The following is a 23,938-nucleotide window of genomic DNA, read 5'->3' on the forward strand; positions in this document are numbered from 1 at the left end:
GGTTGGCATTGTGCTTGCCATCTAGGTCAAATATGTTTCTAGATCATGTCAATAAGATTTCAGCTCACTATAAAGAAATGATTTCATTTCTAATTTGAGCAGAAAAAACCCCCATTTAGAATCAAAAATTTATCCATCAAACTTACTGGTTGCATAATAAATCGTAATAAATTCAAAGATTAATCTTTAATTAAATTACTTATGGAACTTACTGTAAATGTTTTCAAAGTCAGAACAAAGCATTTTTAATTAGATTTCTGGTTAGACAAACAATGATTAATTAATCAGTCAGACTCAGCTCATCAGAAAATGAGGAGTGTGAAAAACAGGCACTCTATTTTCAATCATGCTGTTGTTAGTTTTTCTCAGGTTGTATTAGACACGGAGTCGAGACCCTCTTTTACAAGACTGTAGAAAGACTGTGATAGAAATGTAATTATTTGCTTTTTTCATTACTTTACTTTCTTCTAGGTTGCAGTAGGAGTTGCACATGGTTTGCCTAAAGCTGCAGTACAGTTACAAGGTATTGCTTTTTGATATGGTCACCATGTCAGATTAGGCACAGATTATGCAGTTGTAAATTATTTGCTACAGTTGGCAGAGACAAATGACTACATGTTGTATCTCAAGCAATCATAGCTTCCTGTTTTTCACACCCTACACAATGTATTTGGATAGGAGAAGCCAGGATCCAAATACAAGAAACAAAGATGAAAACAGACAACAGCATCAGTGATACAAGCACGGACAGATGATGGTGGTTGTCGGGGAAAGCACTGAAAGCAAAAAAAAAAAAGGCAACTCCAGTCCAGATCGTTTGCCAGCTGTCATAAACAATGACATAGTTCTTTTGGTATTACAAAGGTCTATATCTATTTATTTCTGTGTTGATATATTTGCTTCAAACCTTTTTCGCAAACTTGTTTAAATAATCATTATGTTTTAGGTTTTAACATTGACTCTTGGTCAACATACTGTAATGAAGCAGGCATTTTTATATGTTTATTTTTAAAGCTACACTGATTAATATTTGTTAGAAGATGATGAATGAGTATATATACCCAAGAAATCCATTTTATCTTACTTAAAAAAAACAAGCACAACAATTATTAGTATGTTCACAAACTGCATCTAGCACAATCACAATCAGTTCTCTGGGTTGTGTCCTTTCAGGACAGAAAAAAAGTAAAACAAACAAAAAGAGTTATGGCCGAGATAACAATTGCTCTGCTTTTCTGTAACACAACAGACACATGGTCACAGGGCCTGGAACGTTTTGCCCTCAGCCACCTTCTCATTCTAAATTCTGGACAGGAAGTAGTGAGTTGGTAACCTGGGGTGACGGAATCAGGCCTCTGACTCACACACCCTGACCTCAAGGGAGGGAACAACCCAGTGAGGACAGAGCTCAGCCTCCAGTGCTAGGCTACTGCAACGTGCCTGACAGAAACAAACAGGCTAACCACAGGAAGAAAAAAAAACAACAACAACACATCACGGAGAGCATTTAAAAAGCCCCCCAATAAATAAATAAATAAATAAATAAATAAATACAAGATGAAAAGAAGGTGGCTTGATGTTCATACTGTACATTAGTGGAACAAGAAATGGCATTCATGTAGAAATATAAGGGGAAGTAAAATATATTAATAGTTGTTGAAATTGAATTTGAAATAAATAGTGTAAATAATGTAAGACATATGAGTAGCAAATGCATCGCTGTATAAGAGAAAACTAACAGGAAGTGCATAAGTGCCAAAAATGCTAAGAAAAAAAGGATGATGCCTACCCTGTCCCCAGCTGTCACAAAACAGCTTAAAACAGTAACAGTAAAATAAAAACAGAATATACCTGACCAGCTAGAGAAAAAAGCAAGAAAGAGCTTGGTCTATAGGAAAGAGAAACTTGAATTGCTGACTCAAAGCCTGGCATTCATTTCAAGGAGATGTGTCAAGCGGAGGGAGAGGGTGTTGCTGAGGGCATAGAGGTCTGCTGTAGGGTGGTGAAACAACAAAGCTAGTAACCTCTAGAGACCAACCTTATCTGACGCCTTGTCTCTCCCCCTCCCCACCTCCCAACCCTGCAGTTGCAGGTGCAGATGCCAAGTGAACATGAGGGCAGGCTTTTATATTTTTTTTCTTTGCAGTCATGCCCCCTCAGAAGAACACCTGGTCCCCACAGAGGAAAGGATAGAATAGGGGGAAGGGTTGATCTGGTGATAACTATCCCCTATGTATGTCTACTTATTTGCCCATTTTTCCCATTTCTTTTCACCTTCCACAAATTCAGGCCCTGTCTCCTCTGCCTCTCTCCCTTCTTCTTTCCTCTCCTGTTCTGCTATCTGGCTCTCAGCTGTCAGACTTAGAAATTGCAGGCGAGACAGGGGTCCTCTGCTGTTGGAGACGTGCAAGAAAAGACAGAGATCTTCAGTCGCACAGTCTGAGTTACATTTGACACACATATAAATGTAACATTTAGACCAGTCCTCACTTGCCAACCTGTGCATCTCTTGTTTTGTGTATGATAAAACAATCAAAAGAAAATGGATATAATCACTACTATTTTAGCTAAAATGACATTTGCTACTTATGAGACTTGCAAGGGCTCTTGATTTTGTCTGCACTCTCTCACTGTGGCCCACATTATGTGTATGAGAAAACATTAGAAAAACAAATTTTCTAGAGAGATATTTTATGTTGATTGCAATCAAATTTGAATGAGGTTGAAGCGTTATAATTGTGATTCAGTGATGAGCTCATTCTCAGAATAGCTGAAAAATAAATAAATAAAATAATCCCAGTTAAAATATTCAGTAAACACAGTTAACAGCAGTTTAATAGTATGGTAAATAAAAATGCACATTTATTAGGTGTTTGAATGTCTTCCTGCCATAGGTTATAACAGGTGCCGGGTGTAACATGTTCCAAAGTATAGCACGTTAATATTGTGTCCTGTTCTCCTAGAGTGTTGTCTGTCTCCTAGAACCTCTTCCATGCTCTTCTGACAATGGATCATATTGATGTACCATCCTGGAGGAGTTGGACTACCTGTGCAACATCTGTAGATTCCAGGTATTATCTCATGCAACTAACAGTGAAACTGACCCTAGCCAAATGTGAAACTGGTTTAAAACAGTTTCACTGGTTTAAAACAGCCAGAAAAGAGAAGAGGGAGGGGGAAAATGTCAGCAGCCTCCAACTGCAAAACCATTCCCAGTGGACTAGTTGTTCATTTCATTAACACCACTGAAACTGATTAATAACATTATCTGCTATTTTTGTGTTGATATGCTAACTGACCACATCAATATCCAAGACTGTTCATTTATTTACTTATAGCAGTGTACTCGTTTGTAACAAGATGGCATAAAGGAGGAATTTAGTGAAGGAATCTACTGTAAGCATCAACATCTTAAACTGAAATTAATCTCTGCTACACAAACCTAACACTGACCATGAACATCATACCCACTGTGCACCAGTCCAAAACAGAGCTTTACACACAGTATAGAAAACAAATCTGTTTGTTTTACTTTAAAATTCTCACTATTTTAATGCAAACTTGTAATAAGTTAGTATATCTCAGTTTGTTCTCCAGAATGTTTCACAATGTTAAAAAAAAAAAAAACTTCCTGTCATATACAGATCCAATATCTGATTTAAAAATATTGACGACTGCCAGTGCTACACTTCAGCCTCCTAGTAGCTACACCTATATATTATTTTTAAAATCCTATGTTGTCATTGTTCTCAAGTTCTTCTCAAGTTATCACATTGACAAGATTTTTTAGAAAACTTCACCTCTGACCGCTGAGGTCAAAGTCACCAGGATTCAAACTCATCTGAGATTTTTAGCAGATGCATCTATAGTATCAGTTTCAAACTCTTATATTACCTCTTTCATAAGTTGTCACATTCACAAAATTTTCAGAAAACTTGACCTCCAGCCTTGACCTTGAGATCGAGCTCAGTAAGATTTTTAGGAGATACAACTATGGTATCAATTTAAAACTCCTATTTTGCCTCGTTCTCGAGTTATAGCATCCACAAACTTGAGTGTCCATGCCGCCCGTCTGTCTAAATGACTCCCAATGGGGTGACAACAATACCCCATCATCTTTTCATGGCTGAGAGGTAAAAACTGAGGACATTGCACATAAGCTTTAGAGTTCCCGTTTACAAATGCCACTCAGCAGTTCTTTCCTTTGAATATAACCTCCCTTGTTTCGCTCCTGTCCTGTCTTTCTGACATCTTTCTCCAACTCTCATCCTTTTCTCTCCCTGGGAAATACAGTAGATGTAGCTTTAGGTAGCAGACACAGTGTGTGACAAACTGCATTTGTGTAACAAATTTGTGTTTGCTGAGATTTGGTGAGCCATTAAAAATGTTGTATTTGAAATTAATTGCCACAACACATTAATCCATTTACGCTCAATCCTCTTCTGTAGTGCTAGCTAGATGCTGAAGTAACACGATGACAACTTGACAACTATACACTATATGTGTCGCGCTGCTCCTAAATAATGCTCCATCAAATGACGTCTGATGTACCGCCGGTGTGCCAGCATCCCGTGACACACCGGCCCCGCCTACCTGTGCTGAAAACAGAAGCAAACCCATGACACCACACCAGAGAAATCCCACCAACTCCTAATATAAGTGATGGATACACCTATACGATTGTTTATTTTTTATGTTACTCTCCATTTAGACTCGAATTGGTATGTTTGAAGTAATATCCTCAAATTCCTCAAACCTAAAGTAACAAGCCTGTTTTGAAAATGTAAGGAGTAGAAAATATAGGTATTTGTGTAAAAAGTTGTCAGAAAAATAAACACTCAAATAAAAAAATTCTACTTAAATACAATGATTTGGTGCTTGTACTTGCCATCTCTGTTCTGTCAGTACACTATTTTCTCCTTAACGCGTGAGCCAGTCTAAAAGAAATTTTGCACGATCATTGTGACACATATAGTGATTATTAGCATCTATATGTTTTAAAAAAATATTTATGATAAGTGACACTTCCCAATATAAAGCATCTTGAGGCAACTGTTGTTGTGACTTTGCACTATATAAATAAAACAGAATTCAATTTAATTGAATTTTGGGGATTTTCCTATATATTTTCCTAATTTCATCATCCCCTTGTGTGCAATGTTACGTTCTCTGTTTGAACTTATCATATCACGTTCAATGTAGATTACCGATGTGTAACTTAGGTCACCATTTTTATTTTATTTTTTTTAAATATGTGACTTTTTTTTTTCACCACAGAGTATGGAAAGACAAACTTGCAGTACTGTAACCTCCATTTCTGTCTGTACCTTTTTCTATAGTACAATCACTGTGATGATCGCTTTAAATTCTCTTTGGGCTACTTATCAACTTTGGGTTATGTTGTTAGTTTTGTGTTCACATTTTGTGGAACTGTAACCAAAGGTTTATATTCTTAACTGGTAATGCATCTCGGGTCATTTTATGGAGTAACACGATAATAATGTAATAAGTAGTGCTGTCAATAGATTAAAAAAAATTAACTAACTAATCTCACAATTTTCTGTTATTAATTGCGATTAATCTCAATTACTTTATTAATAGCCTGGCTCCAATTACATTTTTTTATTCTTTATATTTTAAGATTGTAACAGACATTTATGCAACACAATGAAGTAAATGCAGAATAAACACAAAGAATGTATGCTGAAATTCAAAGAGAATTTTAATAGTTTTCATCAATCTTTAACACAGTGAAAACTTACAAAAAACCTTTAAGGCCATCAACAGTGACTGAACCCAGGCCTACAGGTTAAAGTGAATATCATAACAATAAAGGGTGCACAAAACTCAGTATTTAAAACACAAAAAGACACAGCTGAAAACCCAGAATGTTGAACATTTTTCACTTCAAAGGAGCAATCTGGATTAGTCCTTCTTTGCACTCAGCCAGTTACTGAGGCAGACTATTCTGTTTACATTGTCTGATGACAAAGAAGCACGCTTCTTTTGAATGATGTGACCTGAGAGTGAGAATAATCTCTCACAAGGCACTGTGGTTGCAGGGGTTGACAGGTACTTGCGTGCAATAGGTGCCAGCCTGGCATGTGCCCCTTCTCTCTTTAACCACCACTGTAGTGGATACTCTCCTATGTCAATTTTGGGCTCTGCTTTGTACAGATTCAGACAGCAGTCTATAGCATCTTCCTCTTCCTCTTTATCTGAATCAGGAGAACCCAGCAAGCAGATGGACATCTTGCTCTTCTTTGGTGAGGGTTCCTCTGTTGTCTGAGCAGATGGTTGGTGTGCATCCGTCTCTGACATCAGAAGGTCATGTACTGATGCCCACACCTCTCTTCTTTCATCTTTGGAAAGGCATTTAAGATCTTTAAACCTGGGATCAAGGGCAGTAGCGATCTTCAGCCATGTGAGATTGCTGCTGTCCCTCCGCTGAGCTAGGTCTGTGGTAAAAATCTTCTTAAACCTCAAAACGTAGACTGGGTCATCATCTGAGGTCTCCATAATCCTGAACAAATGACACAAGGCTGGCAACACCATGGAACAAGAGACATACCGCTCTCCTCCCAGCAGTTTGGTAACATATCTGCAATAGAAAGATCAAGTCTGTATTTTTCTATTAATCACACAGAGACAAACATAAAAACTACATATGAAAATACACAGAGAGGTGGAGGTGGAGAACATACTTGAAAACAAAGCTAGAATTCAAAGATAGACACACAATCATGAGAAACAAAATGTATTTACCTGCAAGGTTCCAGTAGTTCCTCCAGCTTTTGCAGTCTGTCAAGCTCCTGGTCAGTCAACATAGTCACCTTGCTGTTTTGTTGAGTCAGGATGGTGGTCAGCCCAAATTTGTTTCTCTGGATCCGCTTGATCATCTCTAGGGTGGAGTTCCATCTTGTTGGAACGTCCTGAACAAGCGGTTCTGTTTGATGTCCATGTGCAGCTTGCTGTGCCTTTAATTCCTGAGCGTTTGCTGGACTATGCTTAAAATGTCCAACAATCTTGCGACATTTGGCCAGAGCCCTTTCAAATGCGCTGTCATTAAGAGAAACTGTGACCGTTCTTTGCAGAATGTGGGGCATGCAGGGCATGTGTTCAAATGGAAGTAGTCTGGCGGCTGCAACCATGTTACGAGCACTGTCGGTGCCAAGCGTGGTTACCTTGTCCTTGATTTTCCATTCGTTTGCAACATTCAGAAAATGGTCAGCACACGCCTCAGCATAGTGTCTCTCTTCAGTTTTACTCACTGTTAGTGCAAACGATTGCATAGTCCAGTCGTTATCAATAAAATGCGCCATGACCCCCAAGTAATTATCGTTGTTCACCGAAGTCCAGTGGTCTCCGGTGAGAGCGACATTCCTTACTTGCACAAGCTTGCTGGACTGCTGAGCCCTCTGGTCCCCATACAAAGTGTGCAGTCTCGACACAATGGTTCCTCTCAAGGGCAGATTGTAACACTCATCTCCTGATGCAGCACGAATGACTTCTCTCAGTCCATCATCTTCTACTATGCTAACTGGTCGGCAGTTTTTAGCTATCCAAACAACCAAGGAATTGGTTACCTTTTCTCTCACATTTTTTGTTATTCGTCCACAAGCACCATACTCCTGAAGCGTAGACTGGCGAGGTCCCGTAGAGGTGGATTCAGTTGGGTGTTTTGCTCTCAGGTGATACGCCAGTGATGAACTGCTTCTGTGGTACTTGAATTCAGCTTTGCAAATTGTGCATCTTACTCTCGTTTTGTCCAACAAGCCATCAGGCAACTTCTTAAAGAGAAACTTTCCACCCAAAAGTCCGCCCTCGTCCATGCTTGCGTGTGTTAGCTAGTGTTAGCTAGATAGTAGCATGGTGTCACTTCTTCTTCTAATCATTTCTGTCAGGCCAAACGCCAGCATAGCACACTGTTGCCCCCTCCTCCAGAGGTGCTCATGAATTTAAAGGTCTTAGATTACAGGAAATTAATAAAAAAACAAAATCAGCGTTAAATTTTTTTAATGCATTAAACATTTTGCGTTGATCTTAACAATTAACGCGATAATTTTGACAGCACTAGTAATAAGTAATGAGTACTGTAATTAATTTCGTTCTTTGGTGATTGCTTAAGTAAGATACTGAATTACTTTTGAGAAAAATAACAAGCAATGCACAATACATTAATTTGATTTAAGTAATGACCTCAACACTATCAGATGGATATAATTTTGATGTCTGAAAAGTGAAGCCATTTCAGGAGGCCAAAATGGGTTATCTTCCTTGCTTATAAAGCAAAGTCTGATTGTATAGACAGTTATAAAACAAAAACTTATCACTTATGAGCTCAGCAAACTCATTGGCGATGAGCTTATTCTCTCGCTTTCTAGGTTTCAATCCTGTTGAACAAAATATAATGCTTGTTTTACACTAAATCAAATGATAAAACACTACTTTAGAATACCATCAAAGTTGTTACAGCCATCATTTTTAGCGATTATATATTGTTAGAAGGTCACATGAATTCACTGGATCTGGCAGTTTGGATCTAGTCAAGTTACTGTGTCACACTATTCTATACTTTGGGCAGTGAGGCACGTAAGTCGTTTCTTCTGCTTGCAGTCACTAAGACATGAGAATGATGCTAACATTTTTATCCAATTGTCAAAGTGAGCATAAAGAAAGTTAACAAATTGAATGAAAATACAATATAAAATGTGTGACGAATTATATAGGGATAGTTAGAAATTAGGTCACTATGAGACCTCTGAACAGCATCAATGTGCCTTCCAAAGAATTATTCCTTTTTTTTGGATGCTTGAGAATGTTGTTCAAAATCTCACATAGGTGTTTTACTGTTTTGAGATCTAGTGACTACAAAAGCCATAGCATGTTATTCTCATACCGTTCGTCATACCGGTATGACGAACGCGGCCGTGACTCTGGCAGACGAGCTGAACACTTTCTATGCTCGCTTCGAGGCTGCAGCTAAGGACTCCAACAATGCTAGTGCTAGTGGCGCTAATGGCTGCAGACAGGAAGATACTGCCAGCACCGGAAACGTGCTCGTCATCTCCGAGCATGAACTAAGGAGAGCCTTCAAGAGAGTGAACACCGGGAAAGCAGCAGGACCAGATGGCATCCCAGGTCGTATCCTCAGAGACTGCGCATACCAGCTAGCTCCTGTGTTCACTGAGATATTCAACATCTCTTTATCTCAGTCGGTGATCCCCACATGCTTCAAAGAGTCCATCATTGTTCCTGTCCCGAAGAAACCCCACCCTGCTTCTCTCAATGACTATCGCCGTGTAGCCCTCACCTCAGTAGTGATGAAGTGTTTTGAACGCCTGGTCAGAGACTTCATCATTTCTTCACTACCAGACACACTGGACCCACTACAGTTCGCTTACCGTCCAAATCGTTCCACAGACGATGCCATCTCTCATCTCCTCCACACATCACTTACTCACTTGGACACTAGAAGGGGGGATTATGTTAAAATGTTCTTCATAGACTACAGCTCTGCATTTAATACCATAATTCCCTCCACACTCACCACCAAGCTGGAGCATCTGGGACTCAGCTCATCTATGTGTCAGTGGATCTCCAACTTCCTAACTGGCAGACCACAGGCAGTAAGGATGGGCGGACATATCTCAGCCTCCACCACTCTCAGCACTGGAGCCCCCCAGGGGTGTGTTCTGAGCCCCCTGCTGTACTCTCTGTACACATATGACTGTGTGGCCACTACCAGCTCCACCACCATCATCAAGTTTGCTGACGACACCGTCGTGGTGGGCCTGATCTCTGACAACAACGAGGCAGCCAACCTGAAGGAGATTAGGAATCTGGAGAACTGGTGCCAGAGGAACAACCTCCTTCTAAACGTCAGTAAGACAAAGGAGCTGATGGTGGACTTCAGCACTAAGCAGGAGAGGAACTACCAGACCCCTGTCATCAACGAGTGCCCAGTGGAGAGAGTGGACAGCGATTCCGCTCCCTGAAGACCAACACAGAGAGACTGAGGAGGAGCTTCTTCCCGCAGGCGATATGGTCTCTCAATCACACCACCACACAGTACTGACCTACACATATAGTTCTTACACACACACTGGACATTCTGGACATTGTTTTCACTTCATCACTTAAATCACTTTAAGCATATTTGCACTGCACAAGACATCATATGGATTGCACAACACTGGTCACTATATTCTTCATTTCCAGTTAATACTTGTACAGCTGCTGTTATTGTGTATATATTTATTTATTTATATTTCTTCATACATTCTTATATAGTTCTATACTGTGTATTGTGTATTTTGTTGGACAGTTATTTTATTTTCAACTTTAACTTATATATTTTATCTTATTCTTTCCCAGTTAAATTTACCCTTCATTCTAATTTGTGTTGTACAGTTATTTCATTTTTAACCTTCATTTTTTATATTTTATTCCTTCCTAGTTAAATTTACCCTTTTAAATTTTTCATATTTATTTCCTATCTTATTCATAGCCTTTTCCTTTTTTTTTTTCTTTAGGTCACGAGCAGTTGTCTAAGCATTTCACTGCATATTGTACTGTGTATGACTGTGTACGTGACAAATAAAATTTGAAATTTGATCTGAATATTATTGACCCATTCGGTAACAACAGATGTCCTGTGTGTAAAGACATTTTTATTCTAGAAGAGCTCACTTCCATTAAAATACCAGTTTTTCAACACATGGTACATATTTTCAGTGCCTTCTATCTAAGGGGCAAACTTGACCCAAACCATGCCAGTAAAACGCCTTCCTCTTTATGCAAGGTTGTATAAACACTATTTTTAAGTCACATATGAACTACTCACTATAGTGCTATTTTTCTGGTAAGTGATAGACTTGGATATATTAGATCAAATGGGAATATCTAACCAGTGAGCTCACAGCCCATTCAATATCAGCGTGACATGCTGACAAGATCAAAAAAAACCTACACACTGTCTGAACTTTGTTCTGCATTTTTTTCAGACGGTGTGTTAGGCAGACTACTTACTTGTTGCTCAATCATCAAAAACAGGACCTGCTCTATTGATGATATGGTTCAGAACTGATGAAACCAAAAGCCCAAAATATATGCCTCAGAGTTGATCAAAGTCTTTTTCTGCACAATACACAATATAGAATATCAGTGAAGCTGCTCCACTGGGGGCATTATGATAAAGGGAAATCTAAGGCTTGGTTATTTTGTTCCATGACCTGTTGACTTTCATGTTGATTTTAAAAGGTTTTAAAAGTCATACTGGAGACAGACTGGCCTACATAAATGCTAAAGCATTACTAAATGGACCTTGTCTTTTTTAACTTGGAAAAAAAAACAAATTATCATGTAGCTGCTACGCCATTGCACTTCTTTTAGAAATAAATTCTAATGGTCTTCTATCTTTGAAGCTGTGAAAAACAGTTATTAAAGAGTACAGACTGGAAGCAGGAGTTTGATGTTCAGTAGTTTCATTTTAATAAAGAGAGACAGAATCAAAAATTAGAGAACACCCCCCGCTCCAAATTACATAAAAACTATGAACTGGTTTGCATGTCAATTGAGTGAAATACATATTTGACCCCTTTCAACCATGGGCACAGAGATGACAGTTAATCAATCAATAGATGCTTCTGATCTCAACTTTTTGCATGTATAAAACACACCTGTCCACATAATCACTTTCTACCATTTCAACCTCCACCACAATGGTCAAGACCAGCGGTCCACAACCCCCGGGCCACCGTGCCGCGAGAGTTGAGGCACGGGTGTGAACTTTATGGTTTTCAGGTTTTTATCATGAACTCTGTTTCCCTGGGTCTTTTCCCGTGTTGTAGTTCTGTGTCTTATTTTGAAAGAAATATTTACGCATTACCATAGCGACCAGAGAGCATTAAGGGGCAGAGAGGAGGATATTACTCTCAATGTTGTTGGCGCATTTCAGGAGTACGCTGCTAATAATAATAATAATGGATTGGATTTATATAGCGCTTTTCAAGGCACCCAAAGCGCTTTACAATGCCACTATTCATTCACTCACACATTCACACACTGGTGGAGGCAAGCTACGGTTGTAGCCACAGCTGCCCTGGGGCAGACTGACAGAAGCGAGGCTGCCATATCGCGCCATCGGCCCCTCTGGCCAACACCAGTAGACAGTAGGGTAAAGTGTCTTGCCCAAGGACACAACGACCACGACAGAGAGCCCAGGGATTGAACCGGTGACCTTCCGGTTACAGATGCGCAACAGAAAATATTTGGAGAGACCTAAGACGCCAAAAATCAGCCAAGAAACCAAGATTTAGTGAGCTCCTGTAAAGAGATGTGGGCAGAGTCCCTCCTGAGATGTTTGCAATCCTGGTCACTACACTACAAGAAATATTTTGTGCTTCTCAACAAGTGATCCACCATCATAAAATTAGAGATGTTTGATGGTTGTGAGTGAGTGGCCAAACTTACAAATTCCACATGGGGGCACATAATTATTCTCCCAAATGGACAACAAACTGTAGCTTGCTTGTTTAATTCTGTCATAAAAACCAAAACGTGTCTAGACAGAACATAATGTAATCACTATTTATTGACTAAAAAAATTAATATTATTAATAGTATTAATATTTACAGTTACTTTTAGAAGATTCTCCTCAACTGTTCAGTCACTGGATGATTCCTCCTCTGTCCATTGTGATCCACAAACTCACCTTTAATAAGAAGATTGTAATGTAAGTCCTTTTTGTAAAAGCTTACAGCCACACAATATTTCATTGTTCTATTAGGACACTGTATCTTCCTCAATTTATGTTCCCTTTTTTGAAAAGCATTACCACCATGAAATACTATACTGTACATAGACACAGTTGTTCAATAGTAATGCATAATTCCTCTTAGGCTTATATGGCTCAAGGCTCTTTCTTCCCTTCCTGAGGTGTCGTCAGTGGGCCTTTGATGGAAAAACATGGCGTGTTAAGAAAAAAGGGAGCAAATGAGCATTTATGTTTTTATTCCTGCTGAGTATTGTATTGTTAAATGCTAATGGGAGATCAAAGTGGGTCTTTGTTCTGTGAAACATTTGTTGAAGTCTTGTCTACTTACTGTTTACGTTGGAAAGGAAATAAACTTTTCTTTTGACAACAGCTTCTAAAGGAAAACCAGAAAAATTGTAGATTGAGGCATGTACATCTGCTGAAAATGTATACACAAAAGAAGAGACTGAGACACAAGCAGTGGAGGGAAAAATTGATATCTCATACTGTCAGTCACAATGGGAAACCCCTTGTGTGATACCCCTGTGGCACTTTACCCCCACATTGCCAGTGGAGACAAGAGGAAACAAGCCACATCCGCCCTCAGAGAGAAGAATCAAGGTTTTTCCTGGCCGGCAAGTAGAGTTGTGAATAAAAAATGTCAGGAAGCAAAATTAAATAAAACTACATAAGCATGCTTGTAGAAAACCCAAATAGGGAACCTTTGGATGTCATTACATCATTTTTTGTAATCTGAATTATATCTGCATTGAAAAAACCTTAAAAACAAACAAACATGAATAGAGGTACCCTGCTGCTTGGAGATATGGTGGGCAGGTTCTGGCATATACAGTGATTAAAAAATACTTCCTACTGATACATGCACATGGACACGAGCCAGAACATGTTTTATCAATCGGTTGACATTCACCATGACCTCCATGACGAAAATCCCAAAACACATAAGTTCTTTTCTCTTTTTTTGCTGATATGCATATTAAGGAAACACAAACTCGAGTACATGTACAATGAATATATCACACTGAAAAGGTCTCATCTAGTATGAGATTTCAAATAAAATATCTATTTAGAAAGACACTGAGTTCATGTATTTGTGTGTGTGTGTGTGTGTGTGTGGCTATTCAGCTACTTCATTTACTTTAGAGAGTGAATTGTGCAATATTTCTTTTACAGTACATTTTCAAACCAAAGGCTAAGGCCATCTATTGCTATACTGTATTCTGCGGACCGTCTCTTTCTTCCTCTTTCGCACATGTGCACATGCACACATAAAATTACACAAATCACAGGTTTCCTATTCACAGTCATTGTGTATTACTTGCAGCAAGCATTAACAGTGTCAAAAATGACGTGACTTTCTCCTATTTAATAACACTGACTAACATCAGAGGTAATGGAGTGAATGGATGCAGCTTGACTTTAAAGATAATACTTTCAAACGAGACTCCCCAGACCCCAGTCAAATGGAGCTAGTATATCAAAAGACTCCCCATTACAGTAACTATGCATCTCCTGTGGTTTCCTCTCACTGTATTGCCACTTAAAATATGTAGCAACAAGGAATAAGGTGACAAGGCTACCTCTTGGCAGTCTGGGTCTGTCTGAATTTCAAAGAAGCTCTTTGAAAGGAATTTGTTTTTATTGGAAGCATGAGTTGGTGCAAAAATAAGGGCCAAAAAAGAGAAGAATTGATTCTGTTGGTATTGCTGGAAAAGCAAGAGAAAATGGGCTATAGAAGAATTTTTCTGACTTTGTCTATATTTTGTTGTCTGTGCACCACATCTGTTTTGTACCAAGTTGAAAAGAAATCAACAGCCTTTTCCCCTTTTTCTCTTTGTATTTAATTTCACTCAGCCTTTGAGGTTCTCATGAGTGAATAACCATGAATAACCAATAGAGAATGAAAAAGCTAGAAACGTCAAATGTCTCCTTACCTGGGGTGGCAGAATTGGAGCTGCATGGTTCAAACTTTTTAGGCATAATCAAGCATTCTAGGTTTTATCGACAAACACAAGAACACAAACAACAAACAACCCTACAGGAGCACTGAGAGCAAAAACGTGTCAGCCAACCAGAAGCGGGTCTCTAAGGTTACATGTTGTATTTAATCCCCTGAACCCCCAATAGGCCCGATGGAAGAATTTTGTTGATGTCTTGGGCTGTCTACACTGTGTGTGTGTGTGTCCAGTTCCTTCCCTTGAGCCAAAGTTAAACTCCTGTGACATCAGCAGCCATGTCTTATTTCCTTATTACAAAGGTCCCACTGTAACGCAGTGTGTCAGAGCAGGGACTTCTTTCTCACAAACACACACATGCTCATTAGCACACATAGTGTATCTCCATCTCACACGTACATGTGCACACACACACACACCTACAGACACACACATGCGCATGCACGCGCGCACACACACACACACACACACATACGGACACACACACATTCATCAGAAGGAGTAAGCAGGAGATCAGAAAAAGGCACAAAAACAAATTAAACCAAGCACAAGATAGGCCTTTCATTATAATTACCATATTCAATAAAACACAGATTAGATAAAGGAAGAGAAGCTCTGGGAAGGAGGAAAGGGTTTCTGTCTGTCTGTGTGTGTGTGTGTGTGTGTGTGTGTGTGTGTGTGTGTGTGTGTGTGTGTGTGTGTGTGTGTGTGTGTGTGTGCATGAGTGTAGGTGTCTAGGTCAGTGTATATGTGTGTGTGTGTGTGTCTGTCTGTATTTGAGCATATTCCTTCACAGACTTGAAAGATGAGTAGAAGACTGTGCATAATTTACACTGTACTTTTCAAAGAGGCCAATATTCCACAGATGGTACAAATTATGGTGGATGTGCTCCTTCACTCCGTTTTACTCAAGCATCTAAAGTCTCTCTAAAGTACCGAACCTGCTGTAATTATAACATCCAATCAATTCTAAACTAATTTTAGGTTTGGCAGTTAGCTGCATGGCTGTTTTGTAGAGTTATATTTTTTCCAAGTTAGTTAACTTTGCAAGTATAAAGTTATTTACACTCACTTGATAGGCTGCATGAATTTAGTTTTCTAATATATCCAAAGAGTAGGAATTTGATTAATCTGTTATCTTTCAATCATTTTTGCTTTTTAAACATTTACATTTCCTACTGCATATTTCTTTGTGTACAATCAAACATAATTACAATGTTGCACCAGAAAAGTGGGACAATATTTTTGTTTAATGGCAGTTACAACACCTTAAATGTACATGTACTCAGGTGTACAAACATTATTGCATTATTTCAATTATCTTATACAGGACATGAATTCTTTAGCCAAGTAGCGCTGTCTTGTGCTGGACTGACATTACTATCATATATCATTTGTCTCATTTGATAATGAAGCTACTGTTAGCTGAAAAAAAAGAGTGCATGAAGGTGTGACAGCTCTAGATATATCTCGGAAAAACAAATAATTTGTTTTTCCGAGATATATCTATACATTATAATAGGCTTATAATGACTACTCTTAGTTGCAACACTTGAAAAGTGAGCATATCTGTTGAAATACTGACTAACCACTTTATGCATAAAATGTCAGAAATAAAGGAAAGAAAATGTTCATCAAAGATTTCAAGAGCCTAAGTTGATGAAATGCAAAGATCAATATATTTACATACATGTGAAACTGGAACCACAACGTTGACATAACCACATAAAATTTGCTTGATAAATAATTGTAATATTTAAATTTAAACATTCACATAAAATATTGTCATGCAGAACACTATATTGTTTAAGGGCTAATTTGGCCTTTGAATTTGAAACATCTCCAAAAGCACCCTTGATATCCTTTTAGTCCTTAGAGATAAACACTATATGTACTAAATGCATTGCTGTTATTCCTGTCATTTTGGTAATGTTGTGATTTAACAGATGACAAGACATCAGACATGACATGACTGTGACAGAATTGTTAACAAGAAAATAAAGAATAGATTATTACAACTTTAAAATTGAAGTAATGTATCCTTGTTGAAATTGGTTTGTACATTCATGACAATTTAAACCAAATTAGAAAAATAGATGGTAAAAGCCCTGGTACTGCTATGACAAAATATAATTTTTGTCATAGCAGCCTCCAATGTCATGCATTGGGGGCAATTTGGGGCTTAGGATCTCGCCCAAGGCGATAATTGAAACACCAACCATTCAATCAGTAGATAACACATTCTACCTCCTGAACCACAGCCTCCACAAAGATATGTAACATGTAAAAATAGTTTTTTATATATACCTTTTTATGTTTGTTTGTTTGTTTGTTTGCTTTGGCTGAGTCAGAGCTGTGCAACAGCATGGCCAATAGCCTATTAAATATAGAATTACCAGCTGTGCATATAATGTAAATACTAGACATATGATTATGCCTTAGGTCTTTGTAACAGTAATTTTCACAAAGGCCTAAAATGTGTGGTTCCTAATCTATGTGTGAAAAAAGAAAACATTGTAAGTGAATATCACAGCTAAACAGAGCTAACAGTCACATACTGACAGACAGCTAGCTAACAGCAGAGTTGCTGAATGGCAGTGTATTTCATTGACTGGTTACAGATTTATGCTGCACACTGTTTAACATTTAAGGTATTGTAACTGCCATTAAACAAGTTTGCACTGTGGGACTGAACTGCATCTAGATTCTAAGTGTATTTAAAATGCTGCAATTAAAACAATTTAGTGTTATCCATTCCAGCTAAATCAGCCCTGATCCCTTTTCAAAGACTATTCCAATACAACCATTAAATGGTGCCATCCATTTAATTTAAAATTATACACAATGTTAATAGTCTACACTCACAGTAAACCTACAGAAAGTAAAGTCATTTTTTGAGTCAGTGTTATAAGCAATAGTGACATTTATTGAATCATAGGAATCAAAACTATTTGACATAATAATCAAAATTGAAAGCAAAACTAATAATTTAAAAAAAACCATATAAACTAACTGAAAGGCTCTTTTTTCTATTTAAAGTCAGCATGATATAAAATTCCCCTTGCAGTCAATTCTTCAAGCTTGGGTCCTTTAACACAGGCCTTGGAGCTTGAGGGACCTGCGAAGTATCTTAGCTGTTCCTGGGACTGCACGTTTCTGGACATAGATCTCTGATGTTGTTCCTGGGATCTGTTGGAGCCACTCACCTAGCTTAGGAGTCACTGCACCTAGTGCTCTGATTACAACTGGGACCACTGTTACCTTCACCCTCCACATCTTCTCGAGCTTTTCTCTGAGCTCTTGGTACTTCTAAAGCTTCTCGTGTTCCTTCTTCCTGATATTGCTGTCATTCGGTATTGCTACATCTATCACTATGGCCGTCTCTCTCCACTTGTCCACCACTACTATGTTTCGTTGGTTAGCTATCAGCAATTGGTCTGTCTGTATCTGGAAGTCCCACGGAATCTTGGCTTAGTCATTCTCCCACTTTGACCTCAGAACTTCCAGGCCATACTCGCCACAGATGTTTCTGTATGCTATGCCGGCCACTTGGTTATGGCGTTCCATGTATGCTCTGCCTGCTAGCATCTTGCACCATGATGTTATGTTGTCTCAAGGGCATCTTTACACAGCCTGCACCTGGGGTCTTGCCTGGTGTGATAGACCCCAGCCTCTATGGATCTTGTACTCAGAGCTTGTTCTTGTGCTGCCATGGTTAGTGCCTCTGTGCTGTCTTTCAGTCCAGCTTTGTCCAGCCACTAGTAGGATTTCTGATTGTCAGTCACTTCCTCTATAAGCTGTGTGCAGGGGCTTGTCCTTCCATGATGGTTCCTCCTCTTGCTCCTCTGCTTTCTTGGGTTTCTGCTGCCTGAGGTATTCACTAAGCACACAGTCAGTTCATGTTTGTTGTCTCATCCTGGACAGTGGTTCTGACACTCACCAGTCCTCTGCATTCTTTCGCTTAGCGTACAGTCTCAGGGTGCTCCCTCCATGTATGGTCAGGCGCGTCCTTGTATTGATGTCAGTGGCTTCTGTTTCCTGCTTTCGACATCTTATTATCGTAGTGGGGTAGCTGATCACTGGCAGGGTGTAAGTGTTGATTTCCCAGATCTTGCTCTTTCTATTTAGCTGACTCCTCAGGACTTGCCTTACCCTCTGCAGGTATTTACCCGTCTCAGTTGAAGGTATACCCAATCTGGTACTAGGGTAATGATAATGTTAATTCTTAAGTGTATTCTTTAGAATCATAATCAGAATACTTTATTAAACCCGGAGGAAATTATGGGGTCACAGTTGCTCCAAGACAGTAAGAACATTAATCTACTATAGTTAACCCTTTAAGACCTACCATAGAACCAAGTCCGCCAGAGCTTACTTTATATTTTTGCATGCTGTAGTGCCATTTTTGGGAGCATTTCAAGTTGCTATACATCAATACAACTGTTATAGCCCAAATTTTAATAAAAGTTATGCATTAAATCCATAGTAACCACGTAAATTGCAAAAAGTGCAATAAACTAGAGAAAAATTGAAAATAGTTTTTGTTTTTGTTTTTTTTTTCATATATGTCTAATTAGAGAAATTTAAGAGGCTTATCCCTCAAAAGTTTAAATACAAAAAAGTTGCAAAAAATAGTTTACAACAACAGGAAATTAATTTTGAGTGTCTTCATAGTTTTATTTTTGAGATACACCAATTTTACATGGCTCCACAGCATGTAAAAATATGATATAAGCTCTGGCGGACTTGGTTCTATGGTAGGTCTTAAAGGGTTAAGTCATTTTTCTTGTAAATACAATGACTGTGTGTAGAGCTTAGCACTATCAAATGACCTATGCACAGTACAGTGCCTGAACACATCCTGTGTAGAGAGAGGACTGAAGCTGCTTCTGCTGATCTGCAGATCCTTCAGCGTCCCAGCTTCTGTTTTCTGCCTTGGGCCAACTGCTGTTGTGATTTGGTGCAAGAAAAATCTAATTGAAAAAAAAAACTAACATAGTCTTAGTTGAGTGGCATGTCACATCCAGGTATTTTATGAACCTAGTAATTTAAAATAAACTAGAAATCACATCCTAAAATTTTAGACCCCCATATTTTGCATTAATCTGTTTATTTGTGTGTGTCTGTGTGTGGGTATGTATTTATGTATTACCACCCTGCGGTGATGCATTTCAGGGTGATTTATTTATTTGCTCCTTAAATTGTCAAACAAGGTCAAGCGCCCAAGTGACATTTTATCAAGACTTCTTTAGCCATTGTTTACACCCTAGCCAGACATGCACACAGATAGACACACAGGCCCACAGTCACACAGCCTTTTTATCTCCCAAACATTTACAAAGCTGTCGGTGCCCCCCTGCCAGCCAAAACTCAGCATGTCCTCCTTATAAAGTCAATGAATTTCATGCAACAGCCGTTGTGACATCTGACTATCAGTTAGAAGGGCTGTACAGTCCCATACTAATAAACCATAATCATCTCCCTGAAAAACACTCACAGCGAGACACTGAAATCCCTGCGTATGTATGCCAAACCATTTCCACATTCCAATTTCAGAAATACTCTTGTCTCTGCATTTCAAACACCGCCCAAGAATACACCTGCACAGATGCACACAGATATTGCCAATACTATGAAAGCAAGTACATGCTCAAAATGCACATATGTAGACAGAGGCCCCTCCGAGTGCACACAAATTTTGTTCAGAAGTAAACACTGTTGATCAGTTTCATTCTCCTGGGTGGCTCATTGCAGCTAAGTCTCTTCCTCTGTGGGGTCTCCAACTGTGACTGAAGCAGAACTAATGCAGTTAGCCACAGAAGTCTGGCAGACGAAGTCATGAACATTGTGCTGTACCTGTGTGTGCCCACCCCACACACATACTTGCACATCCCTTCATTTTCCCTGGCACTAATGGATAAGCATGCCTGGAAATGGCAACAGGACTCTACATTGAAAAGGACATGATATTTTTTTTTCCCTGTGATATGTGTGGGCAATTTTGACTGCGTGAGTCCAGCTGGAATATTTTCTCTGATTTCAAGCTTGTATGGAAATGTATGTATGCTGCTGATTGGTGTGGGCAGTGATAAACACAGCTACACTAATGGGGTAAAAGTAAAAATAATAAAATGGAGTGTGCAGCATTTGGGAAAAGGTTATGTTTTGCCCTAAGGTCAGAAGGATGACACTTTAACTAATTAGAGGGGCACTTGGGTCAACAACAAAAGTACTTTCAAGGTACTTAACCTGACCATACCAGGTGCCCCCTTTGCCACCAGCTATTATATTAAGGCAAAAATGGAGCGCAAAAATATCACATCAGTGCACACACATACCTGATAAATGAATGTTTAAGAAAACAATTTGGCAAAATGGTGACAATCGTCCATCCCCCGTGCATACCACTGCTGGAGGCACAGTCACAGTTAGAATAATCACCTCTTGAAAGGGTACTTCAGTAATTTAGTGTTGAAAATTTACAAAGTTGTGGGAATTGGTTGAACAGGTTTAAAATCAATGGTAAAGTCAATCAGTTAACGATTTTCTGCCTTTTTGTCTCTCAGATGGGTCAAAGATTAAAAGGCATTAGATCCTTCATGTCCAAAAAATACAAATTATGCTATATAATAATTCTTTATAAATACAAATATGTTAAAATACAAGCAATGCGATGCAGGTGTCCCTGGTCAAATTGACTTTAGATGCATTTTGCAACTGTTTTCACAGGAGTATATCACAAGGGGAGTAAGTTGACCTTTGTATGTAAAATAAACATAAATAAAAGCAGACAGACAAATAAAAAACAAATAATTTTCAAAACCCCATGTTTTGGTCTACAGAGAACTGCATGAAAACAAAACCACAAGAGGAGACAGTTTCCACAAATATTACAGAGCTCAAGAGATAATAAAACCAATAACAGGACTAGGAAATGGGGGGTTGGAGCGTGCCAGAGCAACCCAAGAACAAACTTAGATAATAAAGGAGCAGTTTACCAAGAATAGTTTTATGTTTATGCTTTATTTAATTAGGTTTTCATACTATGTATACATATTTTAAGCAAAAAATGTTTCTGTCCTTAACATGAACTCTACTTAATTTAGGAACGCTTCTGATTTAAGATCCGTCTAAAAATTCAGAAATACAACTCTTTGTCTAATACTTTGTGAAATTAGTGAAAAAACATGAATATTAATATAAAATATTAAAAATATTGTCCCATATTATATCCTTCGTTTTTACCTTGGGAACTAGTAACAAACAGCCGAATATTTCTTAGTATTTTTCATCCCAGACTACATTGAGAACATTGTCAGGTCTGAACAGAAAACTGTATGTATCTCAGCCTGTGATGGATTTCCGGAAAGGTACTTGAGTTTAAAAATGGAATGAAAAACCCAAGTCTCTGAAATGGAGTCATTGTTTTGTAGTACCTGTGAGAGGCACAGAACTCAGTGCAAAAGTGACTCTGAAACATGGTTAGTTTGAAGGGCTGATATTGATGATGGTGGTGGTGGGAAAAGAGAAGGGGAAGGGCAGGGTGTCAGTGAACTAGCTCCAAATAAATGGATTTCAAGCATAAAAACACATTTCTTTTTTAACAAGCTTTATAGCTGTGGTTAAATACAATCATCTAAAAATGCTAGTGAGCCTGTAATGCTTTGATGTGGAGACTGACTGATGTTTCTGTGTAATGTCCACCATCTTAGTTTAACCTAAGATTTGCTAATCATCTCTAAACTTAGACTACTGATTATACTAAAGAGAATACCAGTAGTTTTGCAAGTCATAAACTGCAGTATTTAAAAAAAAGTTTAAAAAAGATAATTAAAGGCCTACATGATAACTTTCTAATTTTAAATTATGAAATTCGTTAGAATTTTAAATTTGTGGACCTTGACCATCATTTCATATTAAAGCAGACATTTCTGACAGACTGACGGACATAATAAAGGGTGTCACTTCAATGTGATTCTATACACACAGCATATATATATATATATATATATATATATATATATGTGTGTGTGTGTGTGTGTGTGTGTGTGTGTGTGTGTATGTGTGTGTGTGTTTGTGTGTGTTTTTTTTTTTAAATTTGGTGTTTGTGCTTGTATTTTGTTGGGTTTTTTTTTTTGTATTTTAACTTATTAGAATCTATTTTAATCTATTGTTTTATTGATGTCTTTTTCTCTTTGTAAAGTGACCTTGGGTTTTAGAAAGGCACACTCAAATAAAATGTATTGTTGTTGTTATTATTATTATATAATTCCCCTCTTGCCTCTACGGGTGGTCTATCCTTCCAGCTTGGGTCCTCTAACAGAGGCCTGGAAGTTTGAGGGTCCTGCGAAGTATCTTAGCTGTTCCTAGGACTGCACTTTTCTGGACATAGATCTCTGATATTGTTCCTGGGATCTGTTGGAGCCACTCGCCTAGTTTAGGAGCCACTGCACCGACTAGAAGTGGGACCACTGTTACCTTCACCCTCCACATCTTCTCGAGCTCTTCTCTGAGCCCTTTGTACTTCTTCAGCTTCTCGTGTTCATTCTTCCCGATGTTGCTGTTATTCTGTATCGCTACATCTATCACTATGGCCGTCTCTCTCCTCTGCTTGTCTACCACCACTATGTCCGGTTGGTTATCCACCATCATTTTGCTCATCTGTATCTGGAAGTCCCACAGGACTGTGTAGCTCGGCCAATCTCCACCACTCTAAGGGGCATCTCCCAATATACATTATTTATTTATTTATTTTTGCAATGTGTGGAAACTCAACAAGATCATCCATATGCCTGTCTGATGTGACAACAGGTACCAATCATCTCACTTTATATGCCTTGAATACAATTTTTTACTTGCAGTTTGACTTTGTGCTTGGGACACAAGCATATATCACTGTTGTGCTTATAGAGCATGGTGAAAAATCACTTGAGAAGAGAATTTAATTAATGACTTGTGCTACTTGAGACCAAATGAGTGTTTCCCTAATCTATTAGCGTGCATGATAAATATACCTGTCTGAGTACTGCTGAAGACATGTCATATTAAATATCATTTAATGGTGTTTTTGCTTTAGAAAAAACAGGCTCTGGTGACAGCAAGAGAAACATATTGGTGTGCTCACTGTTTTGTTTTTTCATGCTCACTAATCTGATACACTACGATTGTTGTCTGTGATACCTTTGAGTCACTTGGTCAGTAGCT

At 38.5% G+C, this 23,938-nt stretch overlaps 1 protein-coding gene across 1 annotated transcript; it reads right to left on the reverse strand.

Moving 5' to 3' along the window:
• Positions 1 to 5,925: 5,925 nt before the first annotated feature.
• LOC106676063 (E3 SUMO-protein ligase ZBED1-like) lies at positions 5,926 to 7,832 on the reverse strand. The gene is made up of 2 exons (XM_014411920.3): positions 6,766 to 7,832; positions 5,926 to 6,523 (listed from the first exon to the last, which is right to left on the reverse strand). Exons 1-2 carry the CDS (start codon positions 7,830 to 7,832, stop codon positions 5,926 to 5,928), a joined length of 1,665 nt encoding a protein of 554 aa, XP_014267406.3.
• Between the last annotated feature and the right edge of the window lie 16,106 nt (positions 7,833 to 23,938).

This window comes from Maylandia zebra, linkage group LG6, assembly GCF_041146795.1.
Source record: "Maylandia zebra isolate NMK-2024a linkage group LG6, Mzebra_GT3a, whole genome shotgun sequence".
In the NCBI taxonomy this organism is placed as follows: Eukaryota; Metazoa; Chordata; class Actinopteri; order Cichliformes; family Cichlidae; genus Maylandia; species Maylandia zebra.